We start from the raw sequence: 27129 nt of genomic DNA on the forward strand, positions 1-27129 counted from the left end.
GCCTCCTTGATTCTCACAATTCCCACTGAAATTCCCGATTTCATCAAGGATCTGGTCGCACGCTCAGACTAGTCGGAGCCTCTACCATATGTGTATTTGCGGAGGGAGTACATGGACTAGAGAGAGACACATCCGAATCGACGCTGCGATTGGTCTTGCATTTACCGAATAAGATACTTAGTTTCGCGATCGTAGCAAGCACCTGCGGCGCCTTATGCCGAGCACTCGGATCTCTGGAGCGGTTGGTGTTTTGGAGGCATAAGCTTTATGATCAGCTTTCTAATACCATGCGGCTAGATTCTTGTATGATCAGCGAGTCTAGATCAGGTCTAATCTAACTTTTTGTATACTGTTTGCTCACATCTTGTATATGTCTCATCTAGTTTGTAGATATGTCTGTGTGGATGGGAAATTCTTATCGAGGAGCCGATACCCAGCAGGCCACTGACCCGATAAGCGACCACTCATCATTGTCCATTTCCGGTACGTCAGGATATCTATTAATATGGAAGCTTCAACATGGCTTCTACGAGCCATCCAGTTCCTCTCTTTACTCGCTCTCTGATAGAGCAGCAACGTCTTTTGAGTGAAAGGAAAAGCATGCCAGACACCATTGCAAAAGCTCCCGGACAAGAACAATTTTATAACGCGTACTGGGCCACCCACTGCCCCCCAAAGTACCATTCAATCTCACCTCCATATCTAGGGCTCGGGTGAAACAACCATATAAAACAGAAACCATAAGGATATTCTTGGTGGTACCTAAAGATCTAGACCTACTCTTCAAGCTGAGTATCCCAACTACAAATTCACTTCGTTTCCTTTTCTCTAACCCCACCAAAGAAGGAAACTAAACCAAACACCTACCCAACCCACGGCCTAAACCCCCATCAGACGATAAAAATCAGTCGCCGCACTATTACACCCGTACCCATCACGCAAACTCCACAGCGATCTACCGCCGGTGGATACCCACAGGACGGCAAAGCTGTTCCGCCGGGGCTCCTCCCGGAAGAAGCACAGGAGGTCGTTGCAGATGACCAGCGCGCCCCGCCGGCGGTGGCTGGGCAGGTTGAGCCACATGGTCTGGAGACAGCGGCCCGCGAGCTCCGCCCAGCGGTTCTGGGCCTGGTCGGAGCTCAGTAGGTAGACGAGATAGACGTGGACCCGCTGGTTGTTTTCGAGCTCGAAGGTGATGACTTGCGTCCCGTCGACGAGGTTCCATACGAAGGGGATCCGGGCGGCCATTTTGTGGGGAACTTCCTATCAGTGAGCACTGTTGATACTTGAAGACTTGGGGGGGAATGGTGGTGGAGGGGATTGTTCGAGCAGGGGAAGGGGTGTTTCTTATAGAGGAGCTTGTTGATGGGGGAGTGCGTTGTGGGCTGGGATTTGAGGCAAGTTCCGTTGCTTGAGGATGTGGAGAGTGAAGTTGACAGGCAACTTGATTGTTATTAGAGGAGTTCCTTTCATGGAGAGGACCTTGTCAATATTATGGGCAGTTCATGGAACGGAGGGTCTCGAGGGCTCAAAAACACCACGAATATGATGCCACAGGGAACAAGATACTGGTGAACATGTCTGCAAAATTTATATACATTGCATACATGCAGCCACTTAGCTACTGCTACTGGCTAATTCACAGCTTACTATACAGACCGTTTGCTATTCCCTCCCTTGCTTTTCGAGAGACCAACAAGTAACAGAGAAAAGCCCTAGAATCTAGTCGGGAAATCCGGGTAATTCCCGGCTCACCATACTTGCAGTCATGCTGCTTGCTAAACCAAGATCAGGATCAGATAGAAACTCAAGAAGCAGGAGTATTGCACTATCACACCCTTCGATCATCTTGACTTCAAGTGTTGTTGTATCGTCGCTTAACTGGGAGGAGATGAGCGGAGACCTGACAAGTATTCTCGTATTATTATTTATATCCGGGAATTCATGCCTCTGTATACTAATAGTAAGTTCAGTATAGCATAGAGTAGAGAAGAGCCTCCCATTCCCTTACTCCCTATATACTAAGAAGAGATCATGAAGTGCGTTGAGAGAATGAAAAGTATAGTCGAGACAGCATACAATAACTTAGAAGCAAGAAGTTGAAATGTTTATTAATCGGAATGCAGTGTATTGAGATCTACAATTAGGGTCTTGCGTGCTGGGTGGCCATTCAATACTACTGTGGGACCTCCGCGGACTCTCCGCGGGGCGTCCAGAAATCATCTCCATTGCGAGCTGTATAAATCGTCCCGACGGTCGCAAATCCGGAGCTGAGATCAAAACCAAAAACTGAACGAAATGACGAGCTCCCCAACCGTTCTCATCGTCGGCTGCGGGATTGCAGGCCCAGTCCTCGCGGTTCTACTGCAAAAACGTGGATATGCGCCGATTGTGTTTGAGAAAGTCAGCCTTCTCGGCGAAGCGGGCGCATCCCTCCTCCTGCAGCCCAACGGGTCTGTCTCATTCCCCCACCAACCCGACCAGCGTTAACGTACCGCAGCATCAAAGTCCTCAGTCTGCTTGGCATTGCCGAGGAATTGGAGCAGCAATACCAGCCTTTAACCGGACACTGGCACGGGCGAGCCGACGGGGCAGTCCTCGCTGCCTCTAATCTCGCAGGGGAATTCAAGCAGCGCTACGGGTACGCCGCTGTCGGGGTACGACGATCTGAGCTTAACCTCCGTCTCAAGACGCTCTTACTGGACTCGGGGATTGAGGTGCGCGAGGGATGGGAACTGGAACGCATTAAGGAAAACAAGAAGGGTGTTACGGCGGTATTTAACGGGGGTCGGGTGGCAACGGGCTCGTTCCTGGTGGGCTGCGATGGGATCAAAGCTGCGACTCGGCGGATACTGCTCTCCAGCAGCAGCAGCAGCGAGGGACCCCCCGTGTTCACAGGCTTAACACAAACAGCCGGCATCTCGCCCACTCCAGCCAGTCTACAGCACCGCTTCAGCCACATGTGCAACTGGTACGGCCAGGGCGTACACGTCATCGCGTACCCGATCTCCAAGACACTCACTTCCTGGGCCGTAACACTACCAGATCCTAACGAACAGCCGGAGACATGGCGACTAGCAAGCGGAGCGGAGCTGGCAACGCAGCAGAACCAGTTACGAACAGCCCTGGCAGGCTTCGAGTCCGCAGTACTGCAGCTAGTCGCAGATGCAGAGCGGATCATCAAGTACGGGCTGTTCGATCGGGAGGCGCTCGCCGCAGAGCAATGGTATTCTCGACGGTGTGTGGTGGTCGGCGATGCGGCGCATCCGACCAGTCCGCATCTTGGGCATGGGGCAAATCAGGCGTTGTGAGTGGCCCTGTTGTGTTGAAGAAGAATGAACCGGAGCTGATAAGATGTAGGGAAGATTGCTTTCATTTGCAACGGCTTTTACCTGCTCTTCAGGATGAGCATGTCGAGCTGAGGGAAGATGATTTGATGGAGATTTTTCGCACGTTTGCTCAACAGCGTCAACCGAGGACTTCGATGCTGGTGAAGGAGGCGCGTCGGCAGGGCGAGCTGCGCGTGGTGCGTGGGCCGGAGAAGTGCCGGGAACGAGATGCGCGGATTGCAGCGGCGTGGGAGGACGCGGCAGTTTTGATGGAGAATTTCGATCGGTTGTTGAAGGAGCCGTTTCAACGATGAAGTCAATGGTTGTGGTGTTGCAGAGATAGGACAAGGTCCGCAGAGAGACTCATCCCTGCAGTCACTGCTGATTGTCAGGTCCATTATAAGGCTTTCGGCTGGCCAATCTTCTCGATTTCAGTGGTTGCTCGTCAGTGAGGTAGGGCTTTGCGCTGTGGAGGTGCAGGTGGGGGACCCGTTGATCTTCACGACGAGACTGGAGCTTGAGACTCGCAGATACAGGTCGAAACTGTGTTGGTTCACCGGGAGTCAAGTGGAGGCTGGCCAGCTCAGAGGTGTGTCTCTATACCGATGGAATTCAGCAATATCAGGCTTTAGCTGTGAGTTCTTGCGATGGTGAGATAGAGTCCGACGAAGTTCCCATCGAGGGCTTGCTGCTGGTCAGAGAACAGGTCAAAGAGTGCTTTCATATCCGACGGACATCCCTTACTCGCGGTCATCGATGTCTATAATTCGTATTTGTTATGAGTGCTTACAGTATGAGGGTGTAATGGCTGCAACCAATCTGATTTGCTAAAAGCAGCTATCCAGAGGTTAATATACGGCGGATGGGATTGCATCGCAGCAAGGCCTTCATACAGTAGAAGCAGCAATATGACAGGCATTTTCGACAGGAGGGTCGGTGATTAAAAACTGTAATAGTTAGTACGCCACAGGATGAGTCTTGGACGCAAGATCTCATATTCAACAAGCATATAGCTTTTGAATAACATGCTTGATCCGGCACAGATCCGATCCACTTAAGTGCTCAATGCTCCTAGACAGATTGACGGGATGAATAATGCTTTCCAGCACTAACCAAAAATCGCTTGCGACCGGGCCATACTAGTCTCGACAAGGTAAGCATGTCTCAGAAGAATGAGAGTAAGGACTGTCTCTCACATATTGCAGTCATGCAGTATCCACTTCCTGCCAGACACAATGCGTGGCAGGGCTGATTAAAGATGGCTGATTGTAGGAAATGTTTCACTGTGCTCAGGCCCGGGGTATAGTAGTCACTGGCAGGGACACAGCCACTGGTATACACAGCCACTGGTATCTGTCTGTTGCGAGATGGCAGATACAGTATGCTCCACAGGATCCACTTCTGCCCACAGTAACTTATCAATGCTGCAGTAGCTTGACTGTGCTCTACCTGGTTGTGTCTACCACCAGTAACTTGGCTACGGGCGCATACAACCCGTGCAGCCTCAATTTACAGTCCGCCAGCCAAGCTCAAGAAAAAAAAAAAAGAAAATGATATTAACCATAGGATATCCAGAATACCGTCCCCCCCAACCCGACCCAACTCCGACCCAAGCCCAGAAATGCCCGCTCAATCATAAGCCACAATCACCTGCCGACTCACCAGAATATCAGCCTGCCCGGGACTCTGTCCCCCCTCGAGGATCTGCCGCTCGCTATCCCCATCGCTGCCGGTACTCCGTCGACCGTTCTGGGTGACCGTGCTCGTGGTAACGTGGTTGGGATTCTTGCCATGCTCGGCGAGCTCGTAGGTGCGCGAGAACATGCCACCCCCCGCGCCCGTGTGGTGCGAGCTGTGGAATCCCGGTGAGCGTTTGTAGTTCTTGTAGTCGGAAGTCTTGCGGTCGCGCAAGATGCGGAATAAGGGGCGCAGGGTGGCGGTGTTGCCGACGATCATCCCCAGGGCGTTTTCCGCGAAGCCCCAGATCACGACGTTGGCGACGCCGAAGAGGTAGTCCGCTTGCGAGGTCAGGGCTACGGTGTATTTGAGGCGGACGCAGGCGGATAGTGAGGCACTAGTGACACGAGGGGATGGGTTAGATGGGTGCGTGTTACGGAGGGGGGGACGACGAGGAAAGGATAGCACGTACAAGATCCCCAGGCCCATCAGCCCAACGATCGAGACCTTGGTGTTGCGGTTGATCTGCACCTTCCAGAGCAGCGGCACCGGGAGCAGGGCGGTTACCCAGTCCGTCAGGATGTTTACGGCGGTGCAGGCGTAGTAGACGTCGGCGAGGACGTAGGAGGGCTGGCAGTGGCCTCCATTCTTGAGGGCTTCGTCGTTCCAGGCCGCGCTGCAGACGGTTTGAGTACAGAGCCAAGAAAGCAATTGGAGGGCAGGCAAGCATACTCCACAGGAATGCAGTTGATCAGGATGAAGATCAAAGCAATGATGTTCATAATCACGAACATGGTAATCACCACGTACTGCACGTACAGGTAGGCTCTGCGCCCCTCCGCAACCCGGATCAACATCCAACTGATGCTCAATTTGATCGGGATAATGGCAGCGCAATAGCCGACCTCAAAGATCAAGAAGAACTGCGCCTGGTCAGCGCCCTCGCCACCGATGTCTGACGAATCTCCATCATACCTTCTTTCCGGCGGCCAAATATTGCTCATTTCCAGGCTCGTCCAGTCGCCATTCATGAATGCCAATGCCATTGAAGGCGCCCCCGACGCACCCGGCTACAAGCACCGCAAATGGAACCTATCATCGCAGAGAAGTTAGCTGCCGCCAAGCAGTGATTTAATCGCTCGGGTCCCTACCAAGGCAACCGACATGATCCAGTCTTCCACCCCCCAGGATTTCCGGCTTAGCCGGCAGTAGACTCGCGCCCCGTAGGTCAGCAAGGCCAGGGTCGTGAGCATGATGACACTGCCGGCCACCGACGGGGCCGCATCGGCGTAGATGGTCATGACGGTGGGTAGTCGTGAGGAAAGTGCGTGAAGGTCAGCCCTGTGGTGCTGTCAGGACATGGGGAGGGGGGTGTTCACGCAAATTCAAGTCAGCAAACATGGGGGTGGACATGGGTGGAGTGATAGTGAGGATATAATAACTCCATAAGCAGGGTCCCTGCAGGCGGACAACCCTAACAGAGTCTGGCAAAGTCGAGTTTGTCAGTCCACTCAATGCCCCTTTAGGATGTCGAACGGGGCACGAGACGCAGTGGGTTGGTGACAGTCGGGTGGGGGTTATTATCCTGTGGTTCTCTCCCAAGCCGAATACGAAACCTTCCGAGATGGCCAGGTTAGGCTGTCAACGCGAAATGACTTTGAGCAGTCAGTGGGAATTTGGTCAACCGCCCTCTCCACCGCAGCCACTGTCAGGGCGAAGCAGTGGCGTCGATGATTTGTTGTCACCGTCCGGAGTCCTTCCGCGGCAAATCAGGGCGAGTCAGGGCCATCTCCACCGCAACCCTACCTTAGTCTTTCTCCCCTCGTCTATGTAGAAAACCTTCAGCATTCACTCTTCACGGCAAGTTATTGGGCGGGGGAAAGTTTCTTGTCGCAATGATGGCTTGGCAGTCTTCTTAACCGAGAAGATCATCCGCCGTACTCCCAGTGCATCCACCCTCGTGCTTGGGTAGAGGATCTGATTCAGGGGGGGTCCGCGCAGGAATTACCGTACCATAACTACATCCGGGAAGACAGACCCAGACTCTCGGGTCCCTCTTGGGCCCGGGGAACGCAGACCGAAACGGAAAATAAAACGTGTCTGGGGGCCCACCAACACCGCGCCAGTCCTTTTCGTCTCCTGGGAAGTCGCTCTTTGGAATCGTCTGCGGCTTTGGTCGGCCTGTCATGACTCGCTGTCAACCATTTCTTTCCCACAGTTTATCCTGATTAAGCTAGCACAGTTGTTGTAATTCTCGACCGGATGGTGCCCCTCCTCCACCGCGTGCGACCGAGCGCACGCTGCTGCTGCTGCCAGCTTGCCACCCCCCGGGCGCGCCCGTCAAGTTCGCCATGGACTCAACTCCGTGATCTTAAATTCACATTAGTTCGGGCCATTTGCAGATCCAGATGTGTGTTTCCGCTTCTATGTAATATCATGTTGTACTTCCGCATCGTCATCGACCGCTGTTCTAAGAATACCCTAAGCATTCCCCCCTGGGATGCGCCGGCTTCCATCGCCGTCGATCTCGGGGAAGACATTCCTTCGCGTCGTTAAGCCCGCCACACTAACCACGCCTTTCGCTGCAGGGGGGAGGGGGGGGAGTTAGCGTATTCGCCACCACGAGCGACGCGGCGGGAGGAACCCGGAGCTCAGGGGTCGCGGCTGGGTATCAGTTTGTGTAGTGTAGCATCTTCGGTTGTTGTGAGGCTGGAATAGTCGTGATGGCGACGATCACCACCCAAGAATACTGTGTACGTAGTGAGATACGACAGATCCTTTTCAAGTTTGGTTTGTGGGCTTCGGTCTTCGGATGTCATTCATAACTTTGAATGGAGCAGCTTCCGAGATATGGGGGACCAGGGGATAATCCAGACGATGATTTGCCGAAGTCTCTTGTTCCAGAAACTTTCGCTTATCTTTACTGATTGCGAAGACCTGGAATTGGGTACCTGAGGTATTGTTGGCTCGCATGGCGGGAAGATCTCTATTTTCATATAAGTATGAACCACTTAAGTCATTTAACGAGTTCGTCAACCTCGTTGTGTGCACCGAGAACATGGATTTGTGGCTTAACTACATATAAATAGAAGCAATTTCATTGGTGCGCACTGGCCTTCACTCACTCGGCGATAGACGAACAGCACAGCTGCCGAGCCAGAGACAAGGTTTTATACGACTCATTGACTTCATGGCGGCTCCCAAGGGCGAACTAGTCCGCACGAGGGCGATAGCCGGTTGAAAAGAACCATAGGACGTCAAACCTTACGTTTATTCTCGACGGTTCCAAGATTCTGGAAGGTGTGAAGCATAGGGTTAGACGAGCACACGTGGTCCAATTCTCCTCGTGAGTGATGGATGGTCCGAATCACTTTGTGCAGACATAGGACTTAGTAATTATGCATTCCGAGTTGACATTATCTTCGACCTCCTCGGGAGAAGGGCAGAACGGCTTCATCTGCGCGACTCAATGAAGAAGCAACGGAAGTCCATTTTCCGTCGATAGTGGATCCCTTCACAGTCTGTTTCAAGCAAGGCACAACCACTTGCAGGAGTAACTTGCATGAATAATTACTCCTTACGGACTCGATCAACTGAGATTCACCACACCTTGCTTATATTGCCCCCTCCACCCGCCAGCCTCTCTGCGGAGTCATTCTTCCCATTGCCGCCGCTCTCGAAATACTGCCTTGCTTCAGAATGTTATCGTGCGTAACGTAATTGGGCGCTAGGAGGAGGAGTGGATCCGCCCACCGGCAACGGTCGCTCGCCAGGGAAGTTGGCCGATCGTCGGATGTCTTTCGGGGATCTGCAGTTGTCCGAGTGAATGATTATTCTAAAGCCCCATTCGCCGTTCCTGCTGCGGTTATGGCGTACACACCGTGCATCGTCATTTCGGATGGGGTTGGCTGGGGATGTCGCGCGTATGACAGATGCTCCTCGTGCTGGATTCCGGGAGAGACTGTGTTGGGATTTTATTCTACGAGTGCGATGAATGCGACCGGGGGAATCAGTGCCAAATCGACTGCTGCGATGGTGGGGATTGTCGGACGGCCAGTTGTCTTCTATGGGCGGAAAGCCGTTGCGCGGAAACATGGTCATTCTGATGGCACGATGGCAGTCCCGTAGCGACCCCTGAGCAGGCCATCTTACACGACTCATACACTATGTATCTTGTTGGATCATCAAGGACGAGGGTTGCAGTGATTGAGCACACCCCGTGCTGATTGCTTGAGGTGATTGAATAATTTATGATTTAGACCAGTGACGCCACGACCTCCTATGTATAGTCGTCGAAGACTAGAAGTACATATACACCAAAGCATCCCGCCATCACATCGGTGGGAACACGTTCCCCGTCGTGGCCACCTCCTGTTGAATGAGCTGCTCATGCTGTGGGCTGCGCACCGTCACCTTGACCGGAAAAGGCTGCTGATGCAGAGAGAAGTGGTTGAGCTTGCGCGTGTTCACAGGACCCTCCTAGTCGAATCAGCTATTCATTGCTCCACAAACCGGGGGATGTGACTATGAACTTACCGATACCAAGTCAAAGCAATAGATAATCCTCGCCATGGCGATATACAAGGCTTGCTGCGCCACCCGATATCCGACGCAAATGCGACGTCCACCCCCAAAGGCCCACAGCCCGTGGGTGATATTCCCCTCGTTTCCATCCATCCACCGCGACGGATCGAAGCGATCCGGTTCCTCGCATTGTTGACTCAGGGCAATCCCATTGATCACGAAACAGGTCCCCTTCGGGAAGCGGTAGCCCGCGTATTCGAGATCCTCGGTCAACTGGTGCTGGGGGGTGATGGGGGTCGTCGGTCGCCAGCGGAGGACCTCCTTGACCATCGCCGCCAGGTAGGGCAATTGCTCCCAATCGGCCATCCCCGGCAGACGCAGCGCACCGTCGGGGCCGACGCAGAGCGCATCCATGTCCTTCCGCGCGCGAGCCATGGTCTCTGGGTGGCTGATCATCGCCATGAGGAAGGTGTTGAGCGTCATCCGCGTGTTGTCGCTGCCCGCCGCAATGACCGAGGTGGCCAGGTACATGGCCTCCTCTTCGCCGCCCTTGTACCGCATCGCCGGGTGCAGGAGCGTGTCTCTCACGAACCCCGGCTTCGCAGTGCCATTGCGAACCGCCGTGCGGATGGGATCCCACCAGGCCTGCAAGACCCGGTGATGGCGGTCCCCCATCTGCGCCCACCCCGGCCGCCACCATTGCAAGCGGGTGGGCACCCACCGGTCGCACTGCGGGAAGTAATCCACGAAGCTGCGCAGCAGGCTCCAGGTGAACTCCATCGTGACCTGCTGGTATTCGTCCAGCTGGGTCTGCGTCTTGTCGAGATGCTCGCCCATCACGAGCCGATAGAGCACCGCGATGGAATAGCGGTAGTGATGTGCGTACCACCGCGTGGGCTCGCGCAGATACGCCGCCAGCATCTGCAGCGACGCGATCTCCTGCCAGTTGCCATAGACGCGCAGCACGGATCCGCTGAGCAGATGGTGCATCACCCGTCGGCCTTCCGTCCAGCCCGCCGTGGGCCGGATGACCGTCCGCAGACCGTGGCTGACGAGGGTCCCGGCGACCGGCATCTCCGGCCGCTCGTGGGTGATTTTGCCGTGTTTGTTGATGATATCGTTGACGACGCGGGGGTCGTTGAGGACTACCCAGGTTTGGGAGCCCATATGGAGGGTGGTCATGGGTCCGTACTGGAGAAGTGAGGCCAGCTACCGCCTCGGTTAGCCTCCGGCTGTGGTACGGAGAGGAACGCGAAGAGTCCAACATACGAAAGGCGCCCATAGTCCGGCATCACGGGCCTTGGTAAACTGGAACATGTTGCCAACGATGGGGAGTCCCCGGGGGCCCGGAGGCAGCTGGCGCTCGGGGCTCCCCAGCTTGGACAAGAAAGTCCCGGGGACCAGCCATTGGTAGATCAACCAGAGAGCCCCGAAGACCCCTAGAATTGAACCTAGGTCCGTCCCTGATAACATGTTGGCGATCGGGTCGCTTGGCGATGGTACGATTCTCTCTGAGTTGAGGGGGCCTCATTCGGCCTGCCGCTGGATTCACGGTCCTCTTTGTATCACCCTCTGCGCCTAGTTGGGTGCACAGTACTACTGGCGGCCTGGTCCGCCTCGCGGATACTCAACCATGATGCTGTCCTATTCAGCCAGGTTGACGGGCCATATGCCCCGGTACTATCAAAGTTGGGGGCGAGGACCAGCCGCGTAACCCTAATCCCGGGATGGGTTGGCGTCGCCGCTCCGTGTATTGCAAATTTTACCTGCCCTCTCGTACGGTACGGAGTATGCACTGCAGAGGGTGTGCCGGTCGCCAGGTTGCTGCAGGATTTATTTTGGTTGTTACCAGTAATACTGAAGATCTTAATTCTAAGTAGTGAAATTACAGTATATCTAGTCATATAAGTCTTAGTAGGGGTTATCAGGCCTCTTACTACGGAGTAGTAACAACTAATTAATCCTACAGCAACCTGGCGACCTGGCGACCGGGGTCATTCACTGCAGAGTTGCCAGTGTGATTCGTGTCAGCAAGTAAGCAGGGAGCAGTAAGTGAATTTAGTGGTATTGGGGTAAAAGCTGGCCTCCACATAACATACACGACGACACTGAATGCAACCTCCATCAGTGGTCGGTCTGCGCAGCCCGTCAGCACATCCCCCCTCCTCCTCTTCGTTCCACCGTCTCCCCCGCCAGTCTCGTCCAGACGACCAGGGTATAAAACCCCCTCGCTCGAAGGGAAACCCCGCGCAAATCCATCATCCCACCCGCGCCTGTCTCGCCTCGTCTTGCCCCCGACCTCTGATCCTCTGAATGAGCCTATTTTCCTGCTGTTCTTCTCGCGGCCGTGCTCCTTCGAGTCGTCCAGATCCCTTCCCCGACAAAGCTCCTCCCACGATGGCGGAGGTACAATTTCTCGCCCTCACCACCAAACCCTCGGCGCAGCTGGCCTACACCTTCCAGGCGCCCGAGGCCACCACCACCCCAGTCCTGGTCGTCTTCCTCAACGGGCTGGGCCTCCCGCAAGCCTTCTGGCAGCCCGTCATCCGCCAACTCCAGACCCTCCGCCAGGGCCACCCCCTCCCCGCCTTCCTGACGTACGACCGCTACGGCCAAGGGCAGACCACCGATCGCGATCCGCAGGATGCGGACGCCGCGGATCCCACCCACGGCCACGACTGCCTCGCCGCGGTGCAGGATCTGCGGCAATTGCTGGTGCAGATCACGCGCGACCAGCTGGGCGTCTCCGATCTGGCGACGGTGCGCCTGGTGCTGGTGGGCAACTCGATCGGGTGCGCGCTGGCCCGCCTCTACGCGCAGGAATACCCCGGCACCGTCGCCGCCCTCCTGCTTCTCGACAGCGTCCTGGCCAACTCGGACTTTGTCTCCGTCTTCCCCGACCCGGACGCCCCGGGCTTCGACCCCGCTTCCATCGCCCCCATCCCCGTCGAGGCAATCCGCGCGGTCCGCGCCGGCGCCCGTCGCGTCTTTCACCCCGAGGTGGGGAGTAAAGAGGGCCTCAGCCGACGGAATCTGCGCCAGTTGCTGCCGCACAGTGATGGGCCCCCGTTGCAGGGTCCGGACGGACATGGGCCCTATGTGACGGTCGTGGGCCACGATTTTGACGCTTTCGCGGCGGAGTCGGCGAAGATGGGCCCGCCGGCGCCGGTCACCAACCGCTTTGTGAACCCCTACTGGCAGCGCTACAATGAGGGGCTGGCGCAGATCACTGCGCCGGAGTATAGCATGGGTCCGGTGATTGCGCCCAACGCGGGTCACTTCGTGCAGAAGGATAATCCGGAGTTTGTGGCGCAGGAGCTGAATGCATTGCTGGAGAAGGTGTTGTAGGGTATAATCAGTGGTTAGGAGATAGTATGAAAATTGATGTTATTCTCAGTGCTTCCATTGGTCCTGATGTTGGTCGTAAGGTGATCGTGCAGTTGTGCATCGCTTCGAGAGAGTAGTAGAGGGGTGTCGGTTATGTTCCCACAATGCAATGGTGAGCTATCACACAGAACTAACCACTGCACGCACGGCACGGAGGAGCAACACACTGTACTGCCCCCCTGCCAGCAGGCTGAAATGACATAAGACTAGCCACAAACATCCTAACGTGCGGCGTAGTGCTTATCCTCGCCTGCCGGTGGCGTTTTGCCCGCTTATCTTTCCTTGGCACAGCGCGGGCGGGTGAATGCGCCCCCCCTCGTTCTCAGTCCTCTGCATATCTGTCCGCCAGATGGCGTGACATATGGGGCGAGACTCATACATTCTGCGACTGTCAGCAAGGTGTCGGATTGTGACTCCATTTATGCTCATGGGGGGGGTGGGGTCGTATCGCAAAGGACGACCGATAGTAGCTGAGTGTATCAGCGACCGTGCGGGGAGACGTCAATACAGTCATCTGTACGGTATCGGCGCGACTCGTATCGAGGCCCCCTGGTATTCATACAGCCGCTGAGGTAATTTTCAAAAAGTGCACGGCCTGCCAGGGGCCATGAAGGAGGGCTCGTGCCCTGCAGGAGCCGTGCGTGTTGCTCCCACGTTGAAGAATCCTGGACTCCACAGGTGATAAAGACTACCACATCGCTGCTCAATCGCCCCCACGCCAGCCAAGTGGCGTCGCTGCACGGAACACGAGATGGCTGGCCCCGCGTCCCGGGTTGAGATGCTATCAAGAGCACCCTGCCAGAGGCGGGATGAGATGGCGCAGTGTCTGAAAGACGAGGCCCGGATGATTTGTCTCCTGCGTCCAAGGGACGTAAAAGCCGCGATTCGGATCCAGTCCTCTTGATAGTGGTGTGCTTCCATCCTCTCGCTTGTCTGACTCGAGGATTTGACTCTCCGCGACCATGGCCTCAACAGCAGCAGCAGCAGCCGCGATGCAGCGTACCCCCGATGTGAGCATTGGCTACCGGCTCGAAGTCGGCACGACGGTGACCTTCATCTGCGCCTGCATCGTGGTCAGCCTGCGGGGCGTGGCGCGCAGCATCTACGCGAAGCTGAGCTGGGATGACTACCTGATGCTCTTCGCGGTGGTTCGACTCCATATCCCCCAAGATCCAGCAGAATGGGACCACTGACACCCAGAACAGGTACAAGCGCTCATCGCCACGGTCTTCGACTACCTCGCCGTCAACCACGGGCTCGGCCGCCACCTCATCTACCTCCAGAAGACCGCCGCCGTGCAGGCCATGTATTACGACTTGCTGTCGCAGGTCTTCTGCATCAACGCGCTGAGCTGCGCCAAGATCTCCATCTGTCTCTCCTACCTGCGGATACTAAAGGGCACGCGTCACAGCGTGCTGCGCGTCACCTGCTATCTGACCGCGTTTCTGGTCTTCGCCGTGAACACCGTGGTGATCATTTCCTTGTACGCGCAGTGTGATCCGCCGCAGAAATCCTGGAACCCGTTCCTGCCGGGCAAATGCTGGAGCTTCCGGACGGAGATTGCCTTGGTGTTGCTGCAGGGGGGTGAGTTGCGGCCTCCCCGACTGTCCCCTACCCTAACTATATCAACCGAATCCGCCAAACTAACAATTCAATCATGATACAGCCTGGTCCGCGGTGACGGACTACTTCCTTTCCCTTCTCCCCGTCTTCCTCTTCAAAGACCTGCAAGTCAGCCGCACCAACAAACTCCTCCTCTGCGGCCTGATGGGTCTCGGCGTGATGTAGGCTTCCCCGCCCGTTACCCGGGAGGCAGCAACTCAGAGCTAACAGCACCAGAACGGGGGTGTTCGCCACCATCCGCACCATCGAATCCGGCCTCGGGCTGAAGAACGGCACCAGCGACGCCTCCTACACGACGGTCATGGGCCTGATGTGGGCCGGTATGGAGCGCAACATCGCCATGATGATCGCCAGCGTGCCTGCGCTCCGGCCGCTGACGACCCCGCTGGCGAGGTGGACCTCGCAGACGATCTCGTATCTGGGCGTGGGCTCGAGTAGTAAGACCCAGCAGACGTATGAGCTGGGGGGTTCCGGGGCGTCGCAGCGGAAGTCGGTGAGCAGTACTGCGCCTCCGCAGGGGCGGCAGTATCCGGATGCTGGGACGGGGAAGGGGGGGGTCTCGTCGACGAGTATGGAGCGGATCTTGCCGGAGCGGTCGCCGCGGGAGATGGTTTAGGGCTGGGGGGTGGATATGGTTGATGGGATTGGGGTTTGAGAGTTACTGCGTGTGACGTGTACTCTAGAGGTCATGAGTGTGATTGGCATGATTGGAATCGATAGTGCTACGTTGACTGGTGCTTTGCTGTAGTATTCAGGGACGGAGATGCATTGATTGTGATGCAGTAGATGGCCCTGCGGAGGCTGCGAACACTAAGCCCAGAGGGAGCCGTGATGCAAGCTGCGACTATCAGGCTCTTGAGCTATGGTCGGCATTGGCGGGCACGGAAGATGCATACGGGTTGCAGCCAGCAGGTTCATGGGAACTGGTCTGAATCCCCCAACCCTCTGACCACACAGCGGGGAATCCCACCGTCTCCAGTACATGTCTCTTGTTTAGTCTGTCTAGTCTGGTGGAGTCCAATCTCACTGATAACCGGAGGAGCATTACCGTTTTAGGGCTTTCTTCCTCCCGCCCCCACAAACGTGGCTTCACCAGCCCAGACTCCGGCCTGGCCGCCTGCCTCGTGGCACTGGATTCTATCGCCCCCAAACTACTATGCTTACTACCCCAAGGGTGGGGATTCCCTCGGAGGCGGCATGGATCATTACTGTATGCGCCATCAATTGGCAGCTTCCCGCCCCCACCCGGTGGCTTTAGGGCGAAGTGACATGGGGAGGACCATGATGGCTGATACTTCGCTTACGGAGAGTGGGAGACAAAGTGTTGACGTGACGATACCGTGCATCGTATACCTGACGCGGCAAGACTGGGAATCACTCGTCTTCGTCGTAGTGTGGCCTCGCCCGCCCCTTTCTTAGCATCGTAAAAGAGCAGGAGAAGACGGAGTCGAACTACTTATACCCACGCAATGTCCAAGACTCAGAGACAACATACATTCTTCTCTTCTGAATTGAAATGGTGTTCGAAAACCCCCAGCTTGAAGTCCCTCCCAACTGTGGCCGGCGGCTGATGCCGGCCGTGCTGGACGAAGTGGCCGAATCCGATCCCCGGCGCGTCTTCGTCTCGGTGCCCCAGAGCCACGACCTCGTCGATGGCTTCCAGGACATCACCTACCACACCTTTGCGCGGGCGGTCAACAAATGCGCCTGGTGGATCCGCGACCAGCTCGACGAGGACTCGATGCCCAAGACGATGCTGTACATGGGCCCCCTGGACGTGCGGTATCTGATAATCATCCTCGCGGCGGCCAAAGCCGGCCACATGGTGCGTGCCCTACCCCCCTCTTCGTGAGCCGAAGGCACTGACTCCCACAGGCTTTCTTCAGCTCCCACCGCAACAGCCTGGAAGCGCATCTCTCCCTCCTCGACCAATGCAGCTGCGACACTGTTCTCATCCCCAGTCGCTCGCCCGCCATCCTCAACCAAATCCTCGCGGCGCGGCGCATGGACCAGATCGCCACCCCGGAGGTGGACTTCTTCTTCCAGAAGCTCGACCAGGTGCCCCCCATGCCCTTCACCCTGACCTGGGAGGAGGGCAAAACCAAGCCCTTCTGCGTGCTGCACACCTCCGGCTCGACGGGCATCCCGAAGCCGGTCTTTGTCACGTACGGCACCTTCGCCAGCAACGACGCGCACCAGCTCATCCCCTCCCTGGGGGGCAAACCCACCCTGATCAACTACCTCGCGGGTCAACGCCTCTTCCTCGCCCTCCCCGTCTTCCACGCCGCCTGCCTGACCTTCACCCTCGTCTTCAACATCTTTGGCGGGGTCACCTGCGTGCTCCCACCCCCGGGCCCCATGACCGCGGAGACCGTCAACCTGGCCCTCCTCCACGGCCAGCTGGATGGAGCGGTGATGGCCCCCTCCCTCATCGTCGACTGCTACAACGACAACACCTACTGCGTGCACCTGGTGCAGAAACTGAAGTTCCTCGCCTACGTCGGCGGCGCCCTCCCCGCCGAGGTGGGCAACGCGCTCACCCAGCGCATCAAACTGCTGACCCTGATGGGGTCCTGCGAAACCGCCCTGCACCCACTCGAGCTCAACGAGGACCCGCACGACTGGCAGTACCTCACCTTCAGCCCCTTCCTGGGCCACACCTTCCGGCCAGACCGCGACGGCCTCTTCGATTTGGTGTTTGTGCGCGACCCCCGCTTCGAACTCTTCCAAGGCGTCTTCCGCACCTTTCCCGACCGCACGGAATTCGCCATGGGGGATCTGTTCGAGCCACACCCCACCCGGCCCGAGTCCTGGGTGTTCCGGGCGCGGGCTGACGACATCATCGCGTTCACGACGGCGGAGAAGCTGAATCCCATCACCATGGAGACGGTGATCGCCACCCACCCCAAGGTGAAAGCGGCGGTGGTCGGCGGCCAGGGCCAGTTTCAGGCCAGTCTCTTGGTCGAGCCCTATGTGCATCCCGCCACCCCGGAGGCGGCCGAGCAGTTGCTGCGGGAGATCTGGCCCAGTGTCCTCCAGGCCAATCGCGATTGTCCTGCCCATGGCCGCATTATGCGCGGCTTTGTCATGTTGACCAAGCCCGAGAAGCCGATGCCTGTCGCCGCCAAGGGGACGGTGCAGCGGCACCAGGTGCTGAAGTTGTATGAACCGGAATTTAAGGAGTTGTATGCGCGGATGCGGCCGCATGTGAGAGAGAAGAGGGAACCGGAGGGGAGGGGGTCTGGGGATGATGAGCTGGATCTGAAAGTCCAAGCGGCGTTGGACCGCCTGCTGCCCGCAGCGGTCGAGAAGGCGGTTCAGGCCATCCTGGGCAGGTTGCTGGCCGGGCTGTCGGGGCAGCAGCAGCAGCAGCAGCAGCAGCAGCTGGAGACGGGGTCGGTGGTGGAGGGTGTCGAGTCCACCCCGGCGCAAAATGCAGAGGTGGAGTCGGCACCGGCTGCTGCCCCCGACCTGAAGAAGCTCATCTACGATCAGTTGGGGGAGAACCTGGAGGTGCAGCATGTGCAGGACGATTCGGACCTGTTTCAGTGTGGGTTGGACTCGCTGCAGGTCATCGAGTTGACCAACGCGTTGAATGCGTATATCATCAAGTGGCGGCCGGGGAGGGAGTTGCTGGAGCCCAAGGTGGTGTATGACAATCCCTCGGTGGGGAGACTTTTGGATCTTGTGGGGTGAGCTCCAATCCTGTATCTTAGATATCTGTTAGAATACTACTTTTGACTTGACCGATTGGTACTCGTTGTCCATGCTGGAGTTGGATCATACTTAGGACGGAATATCAGATGAGACGGTCCGCTAAGTGGGAAAGCAGGAAGGCCTGGACGCCACGATGGCATGATAACTGATTAAAGGAATGTCCGAATGAACAGATGCAATGAATCGCAGGATAAAGCCATAATTCACGGGAACAACCAGATCTATGCCCAGTCTACAGAGTCCACTCCTCTACCTCAACCCATACTCCCCTCCCAACCCCCCCACCACACAAACCCCCATCCACCACAACAACCTCGCAAACCACTTCTTACACTCTCTCGCATCCTCCAACCTTACCGTCCTCACCATCCCCCCCAGCACCCCCGCCGTCCCCCCGACTGCACCCACCCAATACACCCTCCCAAGCCCCAACCACCACCCCGTCGCCGCCAACAACCCCACCTCCACTGCCGCCAACCCCGTCAACACCTCCTTCGTCCACCCCCGGCACAGCACCGCCATGCTCCGTATCCCCGCCTTTTGATCATCCTCCAGATCCTGCTGCGCGTACACCGTATCGTAGATCATCGTGTGCACCACATACGAGAGATACAGCGCCCCCAGCGCGAGCTGGGTCGGGTGTGCTTGCGGGAACACGCGAACACCGAGCGAGCCATACCCGATGGCCTGCGCCGTGGCGAGGGAGATCCCCAGGATGAGTTGCGGGAAGTGCGTGATGCGTTTGCCGAAGGGGTAGAGGGCCATCGTCCCGGAGAGAAGCCCCGCGGGGAGGAGGGTGGTGGATGGCGAAGGGAGAGAGGTCAATGTTGCGAGCCATCCTAGGGCCAGGAGGAGGGCGAAGAGATGTGCCTGCTGCGGAGTGACGGCGCCGCGGGCCACCGGACGGGAGCGGCACCGGGCGACGAGTCGGTCGTAGGGGGCGTCGAGGGCGTCGTTGTAGGCGCAGGCGGAGCCGCGGAGGAGGGTGTTGCCCAGGGTGTGGACGAGGGTGGTGGTGAGGAGGGTGGTGGCGGAGGGGGGAGTTGGGGTGAGCGTGGGTGAGGCGGCGGCCAGGAAGACACCGATTAGGGTTGGCACCAGCGAGGCGTAGACGCCGGCGGGGGAATGCAGGCGCATCAGCTCGGCATAGGGGAGTAGAGCCGGTGGGAGGGAGGCCAGGAGGCTGCCGGGTTTGATTTGGGGGTTGGTGGAGACATTCAGACGGGTCTTTTCTTCCGCTGGTGCAGATTGAAGCGTGGTGGTGGAGGTGGTGGAAGCCATGATGACCAGGGAGAATAGATTGGTCCGAGATGTTGTCGTGGGATAGGAAGATGGCGAGTGCAGCAGTTCATGGTTTATATCGTGGCTGCATTCACCAGGGGTTCGCATCCCGGAGATGCCACTGGATTCAGTCTGGCTGACAGCATCACCCCCACGTGGCTCATACATCGGCTGCTCTGTGCGTCCCTGCGGAGGATGACTGCATGTTATCTGCCATGGTTTCAATTAAGTATGATCAATACGAGACGCAGCAGCCGAAACGGAGGGCGACTAAGGCTATTATTGGGGGCGAGAGCAGGGAACGGGCTGCCACCATCGCCCGTCCACGCATATAACTTGCCTCTGCCGTGTGGCATTATTCCTTGGCCAGTCCTAGCCAAAACATTCCTGGCCACTCTTCATCCATCAATCATGACCGGAACACCGTCAGACGTCTTGCTGTCCACTCGGGGTGGGCTGAATCTCACCCAAGTCCTCGCCCGGATCCCGCCACAGTTGCTCAATCCCATCGAGCGTCGCGATGAGATTGATTTGTCAATGGCTGAGAACCGGGTCATCAGGGCGGAAGTTCTGCAACTGGCCCGGTCTGCCATCGAGACGAGCCTGCGATCCCAAGTAGGACACCCCCCTCTCCCGTCGGTGGTGGCTTGGGCTAACCGTGGCAGCATCTGGATTGGCCTAAGGGGTTTTTCGGGGACGCAGGCTTGCTGGAGCTTCTCGCCGGTGTCTTTCAGAACCACTTTCGCCCCTACGCCTCCGTGCACCCCGACCATATCGCCGTCACAGCCGGTGCGGCCGCCGGGCTGGACGCGCTGCTGTACAATATCTGCAACCCGGGCGACGGGGTGCTCGTCCCCTGCCCCTACTGGAGTGGGTCCGGTCCTCCTCGACCCGGTCGGATGACAACTAATCTGTTCCTAGATGGCTACGATGCCCTGTTCACTCTCCATTCCGAGGTTCGCCCCGTTGGGGTCGTGCTGCCTTCCTTCGAAGAATCCTTCGGTCCGGGATTCCTGGCGGCGCTGGACGACTCCTACCGCCACGCCCCCGGCCCCATCAAGGCGCTGGTGCTGGCGAACCCGCACAATCCTCTGGGACGGCCGTACTCCCAATCGATCCTGGAGCAGTGCATGTCGTTCTGTCAAGCCCGCAATCTTCATCTCATCTCCGACGAGGTGTTCGGTCTCAGCCACTTCCCCAGCCCGGACTTCCAGGCCCCACCGCCGTTCACCTCCTGTCTCAGCATTGATCCCAACACCGTCGGATGCGATCCGGCGCGCGTGCACGTGGTCTGGAGCATGAGCAAGGATCTGGCCGCCAGCGGGGTCCGACTGGTAAGTTGCATTTGGTGGTGGTGGCGGCGCAAACCGACTTCTGTCCCGAGCTGACCGGCCGTTAGGGCTGCGTGGTGACGCGCAACCGTCCCCTGCGCAACGTGGTGGGCCTCGTCGCCTCCGTTCACGTCTCGGGGCTCTCGACGGTGTTTGCCAAGGAGGTTCTGGCCTCGTCGCAACTGCCCGACCTCCTGGCGCGGAGTGCCACACGGCTGGCGGATGCCTACACCACGCTGACGACCGCGTTCCGGGCGGCTGGCATCGAGTACTTCCCATGCCACGCCACCGTCTTCGTGCTGGCGCGGCTGGCCCCGCAGGCCACGAGCTGGGATGAGGAGATGCTGGCCCTTCACGCGTACCGGCAGGCGGGGGTCGTGGTCGTGCCCGGCAGGGCGTATCATCTGTCCGACGGGCAGGCGGGCTGGATGCGGGTGACGTTTGCCATGGAGGCGGAGGCATTGGCTGAGGGGATTAGGAGGATTGAAAGGGTGTATCGGACACTCATGGCATGAGATTGTGGGGGCTGCAGAAGTGGGGAAGCACGGGGTGAAGAGTAAGCTGCACCAGCAAGAATGCAGGGACGTTTGCCATGATCGCACGAGATTACCGGGGGACTCGTCAAGTACGTATCATGTTTTGTTAATGGATTGAAAAATACCCGCTAGAAAGATAGGGTATACAGTATTTGGTCTGTGTCTGTCGGGCCCGCAAGGCTCCACCGTCAGATTTTAGTCTGCAGGGGGCCAAACTCGCTTATGCCAGCATCTCGGCAATACAACAGCTACTATACCCATGTGCGTGCCTCCCTTCACCATACTTCGTGTTCCCCATACGATGGGGGGCCGTGATATGGCCCGTTGTCTGCAGGGTCTGCGCCGCTGCCCACCGAATGGCTTCCTGGGGCGACATGCGAGATGATGGCCGGAGGTTTATCATCAGCCCGGGGATCCCCGTGGAGCATGAGTCCCGGCAGAGGCAGGTCAAATGGTCGACTCTGAGAAAGCGTGGGGACAGTTCACTGTCTCCAGTATCGGTACCACCGATCTCCCGTGTGATATCGCGCATGCACTGAGCACGCAGTCGGTGGACCAGACCGGGGAGAGACTGCCGCAACCACCATCTCGCGAGTCGATCTTCTGGACCATCTACCGACAACTCTTCTCGTTGGTCTTCCTCTCCAATCTTGCCATTTTCATCTGGATCGTTGTTCGGGACCGCAGCGTCGTCCGCGGGGCCGATGCCGCAGCAGCGAATTTCCTGGCGTGCGGACTCGCCCGCCAGCCATTGATTGTGAATGGCTTCTTTATCACACTGTGCTCGATCCCGCGATCGCTGCCGTTGAGACTGCGGCGCATGGCGGCCAATGTCTACCAATATGGTGGAGTGCACAGCGGGTGTGGGATGGCCTCTTTGCTCTGGTATCTGGGGATGCTGGGGGGGTTGACCCGCGAGTTCTGCACGGCCACAACGCACGCAACACCATCAATCATTGCCCTGGTCCTCGCCTATTTGATCGTCGTTCTTCTTCTCGCCATCATCGCCGTCGCCTATCCAGCCTTCCGCGTGCGCCACCACAACACCTTCGAACTAACCCACCGCTACGGCACCTGGGCCGTCGTGGCACTGTTTCTGGTCTTGCTGCTCGTCTTCGCCCAAGCCTCCTCCCCAAACCATATTGGCGAGTATCTTTGCCAACGCCCCGCATTCTGGTGCGTCTGTCTGGCCGCCGGGGCCCTGATCCACCCCTGGACGCGACTCCGCCAGATCCCCGTCCAGTGCGAGCTCCTCTCCTCTCACGCGCTCCGGCTGCATCTCCCTGGCGGCACGCACTTGGGGAAAGTCATCACCCTGGCGCAGCACCCGTTGCGGGATTGGCATAGCTTTGCGACGTTTTCTGATGCATCCCAGTTCCCAGACCCGTCGGCGGGTTCACCGCCACCCTCTTGCTCCATCATCGTCTCCCGCGCCGGAGACTGGACCAGCGAGCTCCTCGTCCACCCGCCCACCACCCTCTACACCCGCGGGGTCCAAACCTACGGCTTCACGCGCACCATGCGTCTCTTCCACCGCATTGTGCTCGTCGCGACGGGCAGTGGCATCGGACCCTGTCTGGCCTTCCTGGAAGCGCGGCAAAGACCCGCGATCAAACTCTGCTGGCAGACGCGGGCGCCGGAGAAGACCTACGGGAAGGAGATCTGGGAATTGGTACATCAACTCGATCCGCACCCGCTGGTGGTTGATACGGATGTGGCGGGGAGGCGGGTGGATCTGGTGCCGGTGGTGGAGAAGCTGTATGGCTGGATGCAGGCGGAGATGGTGTGTGTGGTCAGCAATCAGAGGGAGACGGAGCGGATGGTGAAGGCGTTGCGGGCGAGGGGGGTGTATGCCTTGGGGCCGGTTTTTGATTCTTAGCGAGGGGGCTTCTATAGTAGCGAACAAGCTCATTCACTTCAATTCCATCTTGCAGATTTCATTGTGAACAAGGTGATTGATTTGACTACACCATCCCCTCATCCTTGTTATATCCATATCTGTCAACAGCCTTTGCATTACCTCCTCCCATTGACCGATGCAACTACCGGACCACTCCGGTTTGATCACCACCTCTCAATGCATCTTACACGCCTGAGAGTCAACTAGGTGCCTTTTCGAGGAAGAAACCAATAGTCAGACCACTGGAAGACACTTGAATCCCCCTTGTATCAAATCGACCGCTCCCTTCTATCCATCCTCTACCTGGGCACCACCTCGAAGATTCAGTTCAAGAGCTTTGAGTCCCGGATCTCCTCGGCTCGCTGTACGAGTTCCTCCGCATCCCAATTCGCCCAGACAAACTTTCCCCGGAGAAATGCTGCCTCCGCAGAAGCCAGCCAGACATAAAACTGGCCCGGCAAGTCGGCTGTGAAGATAAGCACCGTCAGCAATCACCGAGTCACCCTCAGCCCCGACAGTCTCGGGTTGTGCGTACCTTGATCTGGCGCCTCCGCCTGATACCCGTTGATCTCCGTAGCCACCCAGCCCGGTTGGACGCTTACCACGCGCACCTCGGGGTGTTCGGCCGCGACGTACTCCATCATCTTCAACACGGCCGCCTTCGCCACGGCGTACCCGCTGAATCCGGACATCGGCGCGCTGTTGGCGAGACACGAAGAGGTGTTGAGCAAGATCGGGTCAGGGGCCGCGACGGCCAAGAACCCCTGCACCGCGTTCCACGCGCTCTGGAGATTTTCCGCTACCCCTGTCAACACCGCTGCGCCGTCGGACTCCCGGATCAGGCCCGGAGGGGGCAGGGTCCCCGCGTTCGAGACGAAGATGTCGATCTGCCCGACTTGCGACACAATGGAAGCGAGGGCCTGGTCGACTGCGTCGCGGTGGCGGAGATCGGCTGTCGCGGAGAGGACCTGGGTGGAGGTGCCGGCTGCTGTGGCTGCGGCGGTGATTGTCTCTGCCCCCGCTTGGAGAGTCTGCAGACGACGACCGAGGATCGAGACGGATTTGGCGTTCGCTTGGGCGAAGGCGACGGCGATGGCGTTGCCGATGCCGCTGCCGCCCCCGGTCACGATGACATTCTTGCCGGCGGCGGAGAGTTCGGGGCGCGCGGGCGAGATGAAGGGATAGGGCTTGGTGTGCCATTTCTTGGTGAAGAGGATGGGTTGGGGATAGTCGTTGGAAGGAGGCATGTTGTAGTTGGAAATGACCGCGTTCTGTGGTCGAGATAATTTGTTGCTGCTGTTGCCCGCTGTGAGGGTTGTTGATGGACAGATGACAAGGTCGGTCATCGAGTCCTTTATATCTTCTGTATCTCAGGTCACAGGCTGGAGAGAATGACTATGCAGTGGCTGCAATGTTGGAGGACTGCCTGGTCTCATCTCCCCGACGGCGTCTTGCACAGGATTTGTAATCGCCGAAGGTGAGACTCGCCGTCGGCCTTTGAGCCCACAGCAACACGATACGGTAGTCATTATGCACGACACATGCGATGATTGCCGCTACGCGCGGAGGCAAAGGGTCAGAGAGTAGATTGCTGCACCTAATGTAATACCTCCGGGGCTGGTAGCCCTGATTTGTCCGGTCAAGCGAGGACATACGAGAGAGCTTTCATACAAATGGCACGGTTTGCTCTTGTCAATGGAAACATATAAGATATTGTCTCATCATCATAAATTTTTCCACCGACGACCTTCCCAATGGCAAAGACGTCTGCACCGGAGAATCCACCGCTCATCTCGAGAAAACCAGGCAGCCTTTATTTACGGCGTCCTCTCTACCTTCCTTGCCATCACAAATTGCTGTCATTCTTCAGTTGATTACGCGGCATATCGCACGGTTTGGGTGGCACCGCGATGGTAAGCCGATGGGATTATGGAGAGTATACAGAGTATATCATTGATTGATGAACTCAATAGAATAAACCATGACGTCAAGATAGGGTAATCCGACATCCTCCACCTCACTTTCTGATTCCATCAAATCTGCAAGTCACGATCCCTCATCTTCTATGATTGACCCTCCCCCCCACTGTACCTGACTTAGTCCTTATCCTAGGAGTGTTGATCATGTCCACAACGTCCCTGGAGGGTAAAACCGCCCTGATCACCGGTGCCGCCAGTGGAATCGGGTAAGCCACATCCTTCCCCCCAACATCACAGCGTCAAACTGACACCTCCCCAGCAAAGCAACCGCCCACAAACTCGACAGTCTCGGAGCTACACTGATCCTATGCGATATCAACGAACAGTCCCTCCAGGAATTACAATCCGCGCTCTCCCACCGCCCCCGCAACAATGCCAAACACATTTTCCAGGTCTGTGACGTCGCCTCCAGCACAGACTGCACGCGCCTCACGCAAATCGTGCGCTCCTCGCTCGAGCACCTGAACTTCCTCTTCAACTGTGCGGGCATCAACCCCACCACTATCGCCATTACCGATACCACCGAGGAGTACTTCAGCCAGTTGGTGGACGTCAACCTCCGCGGCACCTTCAACATGTGTCGCGCTTGTGTGCCCCTCATGCGCCGCGGGTCGGTCATGGTCAATGTCTCCAGTGTGTGCGGGCTGAAGGGCGTTGCGGGCCATTCGGTCTACTGCGCGACCAAGTTCGCGGTGATTGGGTTGACGAAGGCGCTGGCGGTGGAGTTGGGGCCCCAGGGGATTCGGGTTAATGCGGTCGCGCCGGGCCATACGGATACGCCAACTATGGTGGGGAATGTTGCCGGGGGCGATGCGAATGAGAGGATTGTGAAGGAGATTCCGCTGGGACGCTTGGGGCAGCCAAGAGAGGTGGCAGAGGTGGTGGCGTTTTTGTTTAGTGAGGGGGCGGCGTATATGTCGGGAAGTGTCGTGGAGGTTACAGGAGGTGTGAGTTAGATGGATTTGGAGGCTGTTTGGGGGGATTGTACATATATGAGGATGCATGGAGCGTTGGGGAGTGCATATCTCGAGGCATGAGCGGATATTCATTTCAGGCAACATGCAATTGATGGGTCAAGAATCGCATCTTGCGCTCAGCAAGGGGCTCGAAGAATCACTTTCAATCAAGTTTGAAGAGATCAATCCTTAGTCGGCAGGTCGACCGACAAGGCTCCCTTAATCAACGGGCATTTCGCATGGTTTTGAGCGTAAGCAATCTCGATAGTCTGACTTTACCTGTGGTTCTTGCGCTCGAGCATTAGGATGGATACTAAGATCAAGGTAAAAAGCGCAAACACATTGCCTCCCCGCAATACGATGTCGCTGATTGTAGTCGATGTGTAGCGTACGGTGAACGAGTTTCCGTTTGAGCTCAGTGTAGATTCAGAATCTGATACCACCGTGTCGATATGTATTAAAGCCGATTGAGTGTGGTTGACATACAACAGCTGGAGGTCCCGAAACCTCTATATCGTTCAAGAATTTAAATCGCATGACATGATTGTACTTGCCACTCACATTTGAATTTCTGACGCTTCTTTTCGTGTTTAATCCACCTATGTATTCTATTTTTGGTCGCTTCCCATCATGCGAGATAATACTCGACGGTGAATCTGTCAGTTTTGGTCCGAGATAGTCTATATTGATGAACTAGGTGCAACCATCTAAACCTTTTCAATTGCCTTTAGCCATCTGTCAGTTGCCAGCCGTTGTTGTCATCACAAGGTACCTGAGTGAATGAAGAAGCTCAGCTCATGATGACTATATCATCGAGTCCATCCACCATCCTCTCTGCTATAAGAATACTGTCCTCCTTGTCTTCCAGACTTCTACCGATATCACGCAC

The 27129-nt window shown here is 57.1% G+C and overlaps 8 protein-coding genes across 8 annotated transcripts; 5 read left to right on the forward strand and 3 right to left on the reverse strand.

Moving 5' to 3' along the window:
* Nucleotides 1–2298: 2298 nt before the first annotated feature.
* Nucleotides 2299–3643, forward strand: BP01DRAFT_387389 (FAD-dependent oxidoreductase; the record flags this gene model as incomplete). The annotated part of the gene is made up of 3 exons (XM_025577735.1): nt 2299–2453; nt 2501–3307; nt 3361–3643. The coding sequence occupies 3 exons, from the start codon at nt 2299–2301 to the stop codon at nt 3641–3643; spliced, it is 1245 nt and encodes a 414-aa protein (XP_025426385.1).
* Nucleotides 3644–4958: 1315 nt separating this feature from the next.
* BP01DRAFT_351460 (uncharacterized protein) lies at nt 4959–6363 on the reverse strand (the record flags this gene model as incomplete). The annotated part of the gene is made up of 5 exons (XM_025573840.1): nt 6158–6363; nt 5982–6098; nt 5739–5929; nt 5479–5682; nt 4959–5403 (listed from the first exon to the last, which is right to left on the reverse strand). Exons 1-5 carry the CDS (start codon nt 6305–6307, stop codon nt 4959–4961), a joined length of 1107 nt encoding a protein of 368 aa, XP_025426386.1. The 5' UTR covers nt 6308–6363.
* A 2954-nt stretch (nt 6364–9317) lies between these two features.
* On the reverse strand, nt 9318–11143 carry BP01DRAFT_330053 (cytochrome P450). Its single transcript, XM_025573004.1, has 3 exons — nt 10800–11143; nt 9543–10739; nt 9318–9485 (listed from the first exon to the last, which is right to left on the reverse strand). The coding sequence occupies exons 1-3, from the start codon at nt 11001–11003 to the stop codon at nt 9339–9341; spliced, it is 1548 nt and encodes a 515-aa protein (XP_025426387.1). The 5' UTR covers nt 11004–11143; the 3' UTR covers nt 9318–9338.
* Nucleotides 11144–11682: 539 nt separating this feature from the next.
* On the forward strand, nt 11683–12932 carry BP01DRAFT_361311 (alpha/beta fold hydrolase). Its single transcript, XM_025576119.1, has one exon. It carries the CDS (start codon nt 11928–11930, stop codon nt 12876–12878), a length of 951 nt encoding a protein of 316 aa, XP_025426388.1. The 5' UTR covers nt 11683–11927; the 3' UTR covers nt 12879–12932.
* Nucleotides 12933–13909: 977 nt separating this feature from the next.
* BP01DRAFT_377888 (pyridoxal phosphate-dependent aminotransferase) lies at nt 13910–21384 on the forward strand (the record flags this gene model as incomplete). The annotated part of the gene is made up of 8 exons (XM_025577022.1): nt 13910–14065; nt 14123–14400; nt 14654–14701; nt 14757–15040; nt 19969–20153; nt 20222–20408; nt 20460–20872; nt 20938–21384. The coding sequence occupies 8 exons, from the start codon at nt 13910–13912 to the stop codon at nt 21382–21384; spliced, it is 1998 nt and encodes a 665-aa protein (XP_025426389.1).
* A 631-nt stretch (nt 21385–22015) lies between these two features.
* BP01DRAFT_262815 (uncharacterized protein) lies at nt 22016–23284 on the forward strand (the record flags this gene model as incomplete). Its single annotated transcript, XM_025571318.1, has 1 exon — nt 22016–23284. A coding segment is annotated over one exon (1269 nt), but the record flags the coding sequence as incomplete, so codon positions are not given.
* Nucleotides 23285–23628: 344 nt separating this feature from the next.
* On the reverse strand, nt 23629–24552 carry BP01DRAFT_410613 (SDR family NAD(P)-dependent oxidoreductase; the record flags this gene model as incomplete). Its single annotated transcript, XM_025578879.1, has 2 exons — nt 23629–23771; nt 23841–24552. 2 exons carry the CDS (start codon nt 24550–24552, stop codon nt 23629–23631), a joined length of 855 nt encoding a protein of 284 aa, XP_025426391.1.
* Nucleotides 24553–25372: 820 nt separating this feature from the next.
* On the forward strand, nt 25373–26322 carry BP01DRAFT_410616 (SDR family NAD(P)-dependent oxidoreductase). Its single transcript, XM_025578880.1, has 2 exons — nt 25373–25490; nt 25544–26322. The coding sequence occupies exons 1-2, from the start codon at nt 25429–25431 to the stop codon at nt 26238–26240; spliced, it is 759 nt and encodes a 252-aa protein (XP_025426392.1). The 5' UTR covers nt 25373–25428; the 3' UTR covers nt 26241–26322.
* Nucleotides 26323–27129: the final 807 nt, after the last annotated feature.

This window comes from Aspergillus saccharolyticus, assembly GCF_003184585.1.
Source record: "Aspergillus saccharolyticus JOP 1030-1 unplaced genomic scaffold BP01scaffold_70, whole genome shotgun sequence".
Taxonomy (NCBI): Eukaryota; Fungi; Ascomycota; class Eurotiomycetes; order Eurotiales; family Aspergillaceae; genus Aspergillus; species Aspergillus saccharolyticus.